Source organism: Ochlerotatus camptorhynchus, unplaced genomic scaffold (genome assembly GCF_037179485.1).
Source record: "Ochlerotatus camptorhynchus isolate MF236.1 unplaced genomic scaffold, CSIRO-AGI_Acam_v1.1 ptg000493l, whole genome shotgun sequence".
NCBI lineage: Eukaryota > Metazoa > Arthropoda > Insecta > Diptera > Culicidae > Ochlerotatus > Ochlerotatus camptorhynchus.
In genome coordinates, this window is record NW_027040978.1 from 512,612 (window position 1) to 524,590 (window position 11,979).

An 11,979-nucleotide genomic window follows, 5' to 3' on the forward strand; every position below is an offset into this window, starting at 1 on the left:
TCATCAATAAATGTTTGACCAATTCGAACAATTCCAATCCGGTGGTGTCATCTTTGTGCAACCACGATATCACATCACAGCCATTTGAAACCATCGAAATTTTCTGGGAGGAAGCTGGAAGGAGTACTGTGCTCATGCACCACTCTTTAGCACAGCTAGCCGGTGTGGCCAGTTCTCTGATCGTCTCTCCGCTTATCCAGCATCTCCGACAGTATTTCTCGACACATTTTATCGTTCTGAGTTATGGACCGGCATCTTCTTAAATTAATCTTAAAGACCCATTTGTTAATAAGTGCTCCACAAGACACCATGTCTCGTTAGCACACCACGCACGGTACTCAGACTCCATTGCCTCAATCTATCGGTATCAGGGTCCATGGTCCCCTATGGAATACATTCCGGCGAGATATGGTTGTTCCTATTGATGATACAAATCAACTTGCCTTGGACTGGGCGCTCATAGTCACTGTGTCTAGGCTGTGTTCCATTCTGGGGGGGACGTGCTATCAAATCAGCCTACTGATCATTCTTGTATGAAACTGGTTCCAAACGTAAACAAACCCTGTAGGTTTCTTATGGCTTGTTTACGTTTGGAACCAGTTATGCGAGGTAGACTACGATTGTTCGTATTTGACAGCCACCTCCCGCCTTGGTTCCATTAGGTGATTTTTTCCTTGAATTTGACATTTCAAAAATAAATTGAAATGTTCGAAATGTTGTTGATCGGCCGATCTTCGAGAACGTGTCTGTCAAAAATGATCTCTTGTCTGTCAGAAATAAGTTTGCTATTCTAGCAGGTTTATTTGAAAATTTTCCATCTGTCAAATTTAAGTGAAAATTCATTAAATGGAACACAGCCCTAGTATCATTTTGCATTTCAACCGCTACTTCCTTCTGAAGCTGTTCAAACTCCCGATCTGCAGAATATGTCTTTCAAGGCCGCGTTGATTCTGTGAATTTGCAAATTCTTGAGGCAAGATACTTAACGTAACTTTAAAATCAGCATATTTGCCTGGAAAACGGCGCTCCCTCTCGCTGCCCCCCATCGTAGAATTTTAAACATGGTTGCTGCGGATCTAGTGGCTCTTCTAGCTCACTACTAGAAATACTCAGAGCGAGAGATAGGCGGAGAAAACAAAATACAATTCGGCAGCAGGGATTTGTTCCTAAATTATCTTGCAATTCTTCCTAGAAGCTAGCATTTCAAATGACTTTTATTTTTGATTCGATTTACGTGCAAAATAATAATGGATCATTTTAGATGGCTGAGTTTTGAACCCACCACAGCTTTCATTTGGCGCTACTGTATACGGACGAACCAATGTAAAATACTGTGGTAGCCACAGTACGGTGCTGTCAAAACCTCAGCATCTTCAATGATCCATTGATTGCATTGCAATATTTTGCACATTTCATGGTGCCATTTATTAACCAACGAAGATCAATTAAACAATAGAGTTAGAATATTGTTTTTGGTTCCAAAAACTAGTTGAATTTGAGAAGCACACAAAACATAAAGGTGATTAAATTTATGTTCGATTGCAATGCTTTCAAATTTATTCTAGTAAGAATAAGAAATCTTTCTCAATCCCTACCCTGCCATCCATTTGTTACAATTTGTTACCCCTAACCTCGAGATAGTCGCGAGTAATCGGCCCCCGCTTTACTAACGTAAGTTTAAGAAATTTTGTAACCTAAACAATGAATATCGACTCCGCAAAGCTACGGCAAATGAGCCTGGAAAAATAAACGCATTAAAAAAAAAAGAATAAGAAATCCTCGGAAAAAAATCTAATTTGAATGTTCGATTGGCTCAGATTTTGACAGTTCATTTGGCTCAAAACATTCTCTCCGTCCATCTCTCCCTCTGAGTATTTCTACTCACTACCCACTCCCTGTCCGCCCTGCAGGAATCTACGTGTTGATCGCCATCCGCGATCTCTTGTTGATTAGCTTCCAAGAAAACCATCGGTTTGAGTCTGGACAATGCGCCACTGACACCTTCGCTACCTCACTCTCTATTGGAGTCCCACTTCTTCCGCTGTACCTTTGGTATATACTAGAAACACTGGAATAAGAGATCAGTGGAGACTCTGTCTTGATTCCAATCGAACAACTAGTTTGCTTGAATTAGGGAGGAGTATTGGAATCGACTAACGATCACTCATGACTATTTTTGTCGGTGCAGTGATGAATTCTCTCGCAAGCAGCTCCAAATGCAAGTGATGCCATGATTACTTTGATGTTTATCTCGTTGCCACATTCAGGTTTTACTCAAAAAGGTTACTAAAAAAGATCATTTTGATATCTAAGATACCTAGAAATTCTTAAAAATACTTAAGAAATATTTCAAGACCAACAATTGAAATGGCCTTAACTCCATTTTGTAAACAAACCTTGTAAGGCCATTTTCTCGCGAACCGAAGTCAGCAAAGGCAAACCAACATAATGAACAGGTAGAGGAAATTCTCCTCTACCCGATTGTGGTTAAGGTTTGCGAATGAAGGTTTCGGTTCGCGAGAAGATGGCCTTACAAGGTTTGTTTACAAAATGGAGTTAAGGCCATTTCAATTGTTGGTCTTGATTTAACAGTTTGTTATTTCCGTTGTTAGGCATATTTTATTTGATTGTTTACCCTATGATGTCGGCATTGTTTGTGAGTACATGTTTAGAAAAATCAACTATTTTATCTTCTTTTCTTGTCTCAGAGGGCAGTATTGTCAAAACATGTATGGTACCTCATTTTGAATTCTTTTAAAATTCCGTGCAATTAGGCCTTAGGTGCACATAATTATGGCACTTTATGGTATCTGCGTTAGGAAACGCAGTAGGCAGCTCAAGAACATCTTTCGCTCTCGGGTCACTAGGCTCGAATAGCGACTTTTGATGCTTTCCTTCGACACAACGAACACAGGGTGACCTCGTTCCATTCGAGATCTCCATTCCCGTCACCATGGCAGGTAACCGCTTCACACTGTCTACGTTTAAATGGCTCCAGATTGATGGCTGGACGTGCCACACACGCACTCCGTTGACCAACCTGGTTCAGTCGATAAAGACCGTCCATCTTACGACCTGTGGTGCCCGAGTACGGGCCTCGCCTATTTATGCTACGTTAGAGTCAGTACCTGGAGTCGGCCCTGGATCGAACTGTCAGACGAGGTAGATCTATGAGGTTCTGGTGTGTGCAGAAGAAGTGGAATAAAAACTATGTTGTTTGATTAAACAGTAAAACTGTGTTAATTATTTATTATACAATTGAGAGCATTACATTGGCGACGAGGAATAACAACAGGTAACAATTGTAGTAGAGTGCTTATTCAAAAATTTTCAGCATTTAAAAGACAATTGAAACAACATCACTAATGGTTATGCGATCAAAAAAATTTTCATTTAGCTACGCCAAAAGATTGTTATCGGGTTATTGGCAAATCAAAGTTGGCACTCGTGGAGAATAGAACAACTATGAGAGTGATGATGGTTTCAAAATTTTACACGGTGAGGTATACGAGTGCAATCTTAAAATGCTTTTATTTTGCAAATTGAGCGTTTTATTTAAATCAGGTTAATACCATAGAGGTAACTCTAAGACTAGAAGGTCCCGAAATAACGTGCTCAACTTTTTGGCTCAGCTCTGGTACTCTCTTCGGTCCCAAGCTAATCGATTCACCCCTCGAAACATAGGAAAAACCAATAACCCCTCATTTTATCTGTCAAAATTTCATAGCGAATCAAAACAAACATTGCGTAGTACTAGAATTTCGACTAGAATAGGGTACGTTAATCGTTTGCTTGGGACCAATAGGCTACTAAAGTGACGAGCCAATTTAAAATCGTTAGTTTCGTATTGATTGTTGTTAATACTACGTTAGTAGAAAATTTAAGGACTACTCAATAGGCATATAATATAGAAAAAATAATTTCTTTTCAGATTTTTAGGTGGATACATAGATTTCAGCTTTTCTACCACTTTAGCAGTAACCAGATTTAAATGAAATGCTCCATTTGCAAATTAAAAGTAATTTAAGATTGCACTCGTATACCTCCCCGTTGGAAAATTTTGAAACCATCATCACTTTCATAGTTATTCTATTCTCCACGAGTGCCAACTTGGATTTGCCAATAACGATAGTTGCTGGACAGCGAAATAACACCGCAGAGGCGGACAAAGAAAAAAAAAAAAAAAAACACCGCATTGGCGGACACAGAAAACCGCAGAGGCGAACTTAGGAAAAGGCCGCAGAGGCGGACACGTTACTGATTGCAGGACGTTGAAATTTATAACGGTTGCTTTAAAGCAGTAAATTTTCCGTCGTAAAAAAAGACAAAGGTCGTTCCTTCCCAAACAACAGCTGCCAGAGGGCAATTTGCAAGTAGGTATGGGCGAGGGTATGGGTTAACATATGAGTACTTTAATGTACATAACCTAAGAATTGGAACGTTTATTTTAGGGAAACGTTCGACGATGGAGAAGTGGGATATTCCCCAATTTAAGTTTAAATCATTCCCTCGCAATCTCATTCGAAATGAATGGATCAAATACAAGAGAAATCTTGATTACATTATCGCGGCATCGGGAGAAACAGACCGCACACGAATTAAGAATAAATTTTTGGCAAAAGCTGGACCAGACCTGCAAGAGGTCTTCGCTTCCATTCCCGGTGCAGATGTACAGGAAAACAAGGACAAAAGTGTTGATCCATTTGCGGTAGCAATAAGCAAGCTGGATGAATATTTTTCCCCGAAACAACACGAGACATTTGAACGGAACACCTTTTGGACACTGAAGCCAGAGTCGGAGGAAACTTTAGGAAAGTTCATGTTACGATGTCAAGACCAAGCTGCTAGGTGCAACTTTGGTAGCAATGCAGAGGAAAGTCGTGCCATCAGTGTAATTGACAAGGTAATTCTATACGCACCGAGTGATCTTAAAGAACAGCTGCTTCAACAGGATGTTCTGAAACTGGACGACGTTACTAAAATTGTCAGCTCGTACGAGTCGGTAAAACAGCAGGCGCAACCGATTAACCTTCCGGGAACAAGTTTCTCCAGTGAGCCGGATTTCACATCGACGTCGAGTGTCAACAAGATCAAACAATGGTCAAGTAAAGAATGTACACGATGTGGCCGTAGTGCCCATTCTGCGAATGATCCTGCTTGTCCCGCGTTGTCCAAGGAATGTATCAAATGCAAAAACATCGGTCATTTTGCTGCTCAATGCCGATCTCTCTATACAGGGAAACGCAAGCGGTTTCCGAAGCAAGAATCGCGGTGGTCAAATAAACGTTTCAAGTCGTACCAAGTTAACGAGATCGAAACATCAGGTGACAAGGAAGGTAAAAACTTTCTGTTCAGCATTAGTGATGGAGGTGAGCTGATTCGGATCAAGTTCGGCGGAGTAGTATTACAGGTACTCGTGAACTCTGGATGTAAGAAAAACATTGTTGACGAACAATCTTGGAAGTACATCAAAGTGAATGGAGCAAAGATATGGAACCAAACAAAGAACTGCAATGAGGTATTTCTGCCGTATGGAGAAAATGCGAAGCCGTTAACACTTTTGGGAAAGTTTGACACAACTGTATCAATAGATGACGCTGGTAGGATTCTCGAAACGGTCGCTACATTTTGTGTAGTCAAAGGCGGTCAGCAGTGCCTACTAGGTCGAGTCACAGCTACAGACTTGGGTGTCTTATTTATCGGGTTACCGAGCACTCACGGGGTTAACGTAGTGAACACAACAGGAACTCAGCCATTTCCTAAGATCAAGGGTATTCAGGTAAAGATACCGATAGACGAATCTGTATCACCAGTATGTCAACAACCTAGGCGGCCTCCCATCGCACTCATGACGAAAGTTGAAGATAAATTGAATTCGCTTCTGGTTCGGGATATAATAGAGCGTGTTGAAGGTGGCTGTTCTTGGGGCTCTCCGTTGGTTACAGTGGTTAAAGACAACGGGGATCTTCGCTTATGCGTGGATATGCGCAGAGCAAACGCAGCAATTTTGCGGGAACGACACATTATGCCAACAATAGAGGATTTTTTTTACCAAGATTCACGTCTGCAAAGTGGTTCAGCCGGCTCGATGTCAAAGAAGCGTTTCATCAGGTTGAGCTTGATAGCGAAAGTCGGTACATAACCACATTCATAACTCACATGGGCCTCTTTCGATACAAGCGTCTTATGTACGGCGTAGCTTGTGCCCCAGAGCTATTTCAAAGAATCCTTGAGCAAATTCTGAGTTCCTATAGCAAGAATGTGGTTAACTTCATTGACGACATTCTAATTTTTGCCAGCACGGAACAAGAACACGATGAAGTGCTCAAAGCAGTATTGTCTACGTTGAATGAATATGGAATACTGTTGAATCAGAGTAAACGCGTGTTCAAGGTTTCTGAATTGGAATTTTTAGGGCATGTCATATCTTGTGACGGCATCTACCCTTCGAACAGTAAAGTTGAATCCCTCCAAAGATTTCGAGCACCTACAACTTCGGAGGAGGTCCGGAGTTTCCTTGGCTTGGTGACGTACATCGGTCGGTTTCTGCCAAACCTAGCAACGATTACCGCTCCACTACGAGAGTTAACTCACTCTGGGGTTAAATTTACCTGGGGCAAAGAACAACAGGTATCTTTCGCAAAGCTTAAAGAGATGATAGGGAACGTACAACACTTGCGATTCTTTGACAACATGTTGCGGACAAGGGTTATCGCTGATGCCTCACCTGTGGCTCTCGGAGCAGTTCTTTTGAAGGATCCACCGACGATGATCCTCGACCAATTGCTTATGCCAGCAAAAGTCTGACAATCACAGAGAAACGCTATTGTCAGACGGAAAAAGAAGCTCTGGCGCTGGTCTGGGCCGTGGAGCGTTTTTCCGTCTATCTTCTGGGACGCAAGTTTGAGCTGGAAACGGACCACAAACCCTTAGAGGCGATTTTCAAACCCACCTCTAGACCATGTGCGCGGATTGAACGGTGGGTGCTTAGGCTCCAGTCATTTTCGTTTATAGTCAAATATCGGAAAGGCACTAGTAATGTGGCAGATCCAATATCATGATTGGTTGAGGAGCAACCACCGGAAGAGTTTGACCCTGAAAGCAAATTTATGGTGCTAGCGGTTCTGGAATCAGCGGCAATTGACGTGCAGCAGCTTGAAGAGATGACCAGCACAGACGCGACTTTGGAGGCCGTAAAGCAGTGCTTACGCACCGGAAATTGGGATGCACAACAAGCAAAGTCATTTGCTCCTTTCAAGAACGAATTGGAGTTCGTCGGAGACCTGGTAGTCAGGGGAAACAAGCTGGTTGTTCCGGAATGCTTGCGATCACGAATGCTAGACCTGGCTCATGAGGGTCACCCGGGCGAATTGGTGATGAAACGACGATTGCGTGACCGAGTTTGGTGGCAATGACTTCTCCCGTCGACTTGTTTTTGATCACAAACGACTCTCTCGTGAAATTCACGCAATAACCTTTCTTGCAAATGCAACTCACAGATAGAAGATTCACTTCATCGGTGGATTCACTGCGAGTTCTGGAACACAAAAATTTTTAGAAACATCTAGGCTACAGCACTCACCATCCACAACATCGTCTAGCTCGACATTAATGACCAAGAAAGTCGACGAAAAGAATCTGTCAGTGTTACTTAGAACCTAATGCAATGTTCAGCTTGATTTAGGAACCGCGTAAAGCATTAAGCATTATGCATTATGCATTTTGCATTATTGGGCCTCATAATAGCCTAGTCAGTATAAAGGCACGGTATTACCAAACCGGAGGCGATGGGTTCGATTCCCGGTCTGCTCGAGGGAATCTTTCGGGTTGGAAATTTTCTCGACTTCCCCGGGCATTGAGTATCATTGTTCTTGCCACATAATATACAAATTCATGCATTGGTATTGGCATCGAAAGCTCTCAACTAATAACTGTGAAAGTGCATTTCTAGATAGAGCTGGAATTAGGGCGAAACAGCTTTTGTAAACAATGACTTCTATAATCGATTTCTAGGAACTCAACACTCACCCACGCAAACTTACATAACCGTCGGGTAGGGGAAGTTTCCTCTTCCCGATGGTGTTGTTGATTTACGTTGACGAGTCTTAACTTTCTAAGAATCATCGAAAGAAGCCATTAGGGCTGTTAAGCCCTAATTCCAGCTTATTGTTTAGTGCATATTAGCAATAACCTAATATGCACTAAGCAATAAGCTTGAAATGTGAATAAGAAGAAGAAGAAGAAGAAGAAGTAAAGCATAAAGCACTCTAGTAAAAGTATGGACGACAACCACTAAACTGAAAAAAGTTGTTCCAATCGAACAAAGCAGCGCATTTTGCCGGTTTTGATTGGAACAACTCATAACAGACGTCCATGCTTGGACATTAGTAAACCATGGTGCTGGCACGGTAATCGGAACATAAATTTGAGTGAAATTCAACGGTCGTGTAAGGAGATACATACATTCAGGCGCTCTCCGAGATAAATATCACATCTAGATAGAGCTGGAATTAGGGCGTAACAGCTTTTGTAAACAATGATTCTCGCGATGATTTCTAGGAATTCAAGGCACACCCACGCAAACCAACAAAACCGTCGGGTAGGGGACGACTTCTCCTATCCGATGAAAATGATGGTTTGCATGGGCGAGTCTTGACTTTTTAGAAATCATCGAGAAAAGTCATTGTTTACAAAAGCTGTTACGCCCTAATTCCAGCTCTGTCTAGACATGTGGTTCACAAGAAACTTTGATGCACAATCAAAGCAAAAGTATGGACGTCTGTCATTAGTTGTTCCAATTTAGAGATGGGCGATCCGCTCCCAAGCTGTTCTAAAGACCCGATTCACTATAGTGAGCTGATGACCCGCGGTTCATATTTTAGGAAACGGAGCTCATCAGCTCATTGATATCACAAGTCCAAATCGTTCAATCCGTTACTTATAACGGAAGTTTTCAAAAAAGGACTCATTACTGCTCTTACGCATTTACGCGTAAACCAGATGCACGCGTAATACAACATGTGCATACTGATCGATAGCATCAACGGTAAAAAAGCAAACTTCCATGCGGCCCATACAGCGATACAGATATGCATGTGAGGGGGTAAGAAGGAAAGGGATGTAACTGACTTTGCTCGATTATCTTCATCGACTTTCTCTTTTGATAGCCACAGCTTTATAAACAGATTTTGCGCTATTTCTGACACATAGTTTGGTAAAGGAGGTTCTCATCTAGCATTCAGAATGGCACACGAATCAAGGAATTCGATTGATAGAATCGATCAAAGTCACTTACACCCCTTTCCCTCTAACCCCCTCATGTGTTACACGATGTTAAATTTCTACTGGTATTATCCAATACATTAACGTACCTGGCTCTTATTGCTGATGTTATTCCTCCAGCATATGTGTTCTCACCTCGCCTCCCATCAATCTATGGGGAGTGGAAGATCCGCACAAAAGCAAATAACCGAAATGCAGCTCGCCACCTCACAACTCACATCCGGATCCGAATCATTCACTGGGAGCTGTTTAGGATGATAACTCTCGGACCCGTCCAGCTCTCGGATCCATCCAACTCGTCGGATCTTTTTTTTCTCGATCCTTCACGATTCAGCTCCGGATCCGGATCTGAGCTGACTATCTGGAACTGAAGCCTAGAATAGTGAGAGGAATTCTAATGGAGAATTAACATCAGCAATAAAATCTGTATGTAGGCTGGATTGCATAGCATGAGAGATAGGTATAGCTCTCTTACATACATTTTTTTTATTTGACTGATGTGTTGTTCGCACATTTTGGTTAGTGGCGATTTCAATTGAAATGTAGATATTTATTGGTTGAGACCACTTTTACTACTGTATGTAGTTTTAAGCTTAGAGTTACCAAAAACCACATATTTTTACGATTTTAAGTTTGTGTCAAAATTTCTATAATTCAAATGTGAGCTAAAGAGCTGTTCAAAAGAATCGGCTCCTATTAGTGAGCTGGACGGGTCTGATCCGATTAGTTACCCATTAATGAATAACACTTACTCATTAATGAGTAAAAAAAAAAATCTCATGGGTTAAGCCACTTTCTTCTAAATGAGTCTTTTTTACAAGTTAGTGTGCACCTCATCTTGATATATCAAGCCGGCCAATCCATTAGGCTCTAAGTAACATTAACCGATTCTCACCATCTCTTTTGTTAATAGCTTGGCTATCAAAACGATTCTTGTCGTCTTTGGCGTATTAGATACTAGGTAATCGATTCTTTCAATAAAGTGAGTTGAAAATAGCTGGAAATGACTTACAATGACAAAGGGAAAATTGACGAAGAGAATTTGCCAATAATACTTAGGACCTACTAATCCATTGTTCGGCTTAATATGCAAAACCTTAATGTTTGCGCCTAAATGTATCTTGCCTATTGCAGCCAAATACATAGGTATAGAGAGAGACTCTAAAACGGGACGAAGCTGCAAATAATAACTATGAACTTTGCATGACGATTTGCTAAGCTTAGAATGAATATCTCTAAATTCGTACTAAAAGAAATGATATTACTAAAGTCAACATTTATTCGCAAATTTAGCTCCGTCCAACCAAGGCCTTTTTCAGTAATGTCGCCAAACGAGAGCGAATTCAGTTCATGCAAATAAACCCTGCCTAGCAATATAAATAAAAAGTTATAGTTATAGTAAACGTGTGGTGAAATTATATCTTGAAAACAGTTACATTACAAAGCGAACACTTTCACTTCTCCCCGCCATAGTACAAACATGTACCCACATCGAATCAAGCTTAAACAATCACAATCAATATTCTCAAGGTGACAGGACGCCGTTTGAAGTAGAACAAATTTCAAACAAAATCCGCTTCGTCAGACTACTCCCTCCGTAGATTGTCCAGACGAGCCTGCAGATCGGCATCGGCATCCGACACGGGAGAACCAGCTCCTGAACCCCCGGCTGCACCGCCAGCTCCAACGGCAGCAGCCTGAGGAGCTTTCACACCACCAGCCACCGCCAGCGAACCGGAAGCCTAAAATCAATCATGAATACAATCCCACTCAAACCAACAGTAAAACCAAAAACGAACCTGTGGCAATCCGGACAGCTGATCGTTCAGCTGCAGACCCAACTCATCCAGAACCTGCGAGACAATGGCATCAGTTTCCTCCTCGTCCCCTTCGTCTTCCATTGCGTCGTCCATCGCGTCGTTGATCATTTCTTCCTTCATGTCCATTATTTCCGACTGCTTTTCGAATTCGTGCAGGATCTTCTGAATCTGTGGCAAATTGAGCTGCCGGTTCATGTTGCTCATCGCTTTCGTAACACCCTTCATCGCTTCTCCCATGGCGTTTTGCGATTTGAGTGTCTGAATCTTCAGCGAAACTGCCTGGATGTTGGCCTTCATTAGCATAAACTTCCGGACGTACCGTCGCGTCCGGACCAGATCCTTGGCCATAATCTTGACCGCATCCATCTGATTTTCTTTGGCCAGCTTTTTGATGTCGGCGATGATCTTCTTTTCCTGCTGTTCCATTTTCATCTTTTCCCGATCCAAATCCCGCATCGCTTTATTCAGAGCCCGCTGGTTCTTGCGCATCATCTCGTCCGGGGACATTTTCTTACCGAACAGCCACTCCATTTTGCTGGTTGCTTTCCGGATCGAATAGTGGTAAAACTGGTGAAATAAAGCGGAACTTCGGTGGTCTCACAAGGTAATATTGCAAAAAATTGGATTCTAATTTGTTTTTCGGATCTGACTCATCCGATAAAAAAAACAGCAATAACAAAAGAGAAACAACATTGATTTGACAGCTGGAAAGTGCGGATGACCTTCCACGATTCTAGAGCTCACTTTGCGAGAGACCGGCGCAATTTAGTTTTTCGACCACCAAATCCGACAGATGTCGGATGGTGAATAAAAATGAACTCCGTTAATGTGCTTGAAGTGTCGTTCAGATTAAGGGGGTAAATCACAGCAAAAAAAA

The 11,979-nt window shown here is 41.9% G+C and overlaps 1 protein-coding gene across 1 annotated transcript; it reads right to left on the minus strand.

Moving 5' to 3' along the window:
- Positions 1 to 10,646: 10,646 nt before the first annotated feature.
- On the minus strand, positions 10,647 to 11,778 carry Vps2 (vacuolar protein sorting 2). The gene is made up of 2 exons (XM_065235531.1): positions 11,082 to 11,778; positions 10,647 to 11,024 (listed from the first exon to the last, which is right to left on the minus strand). Exons 1-2 carry the CDS (start codon positions 11,631 to 11,633, stop codon positions 10,869 to 10,871), a joined length of 708 nt encoding a protein of 235 aa, XP_065091603.1. The 5' UTR covers positions 11,634 to 11,778; the 3' UTR covers positions 10,647 to 10,868.
- Between the last annotated feature and the right edge of the window lie 201 nt (positions 11,779 to 11,979).

Bases quoted from the DNA above. Each gene is read 5' to 3' on its own strand.
- Vps2 (XM_065235531.1), bottom strand. From the start codon at position 11,633: ATGGAGTGGCTGTTCGGTAAGAAAATGTCCCCGGACGAGATGATGCGC. The intron at 11,025-11,081 runs GTTCGTTTTTGG...GATTGATTTTAG, and splicing joins AGCTGTCCGGATTGCCACAG to GCTTCCGGTTCGCTGGCGGT.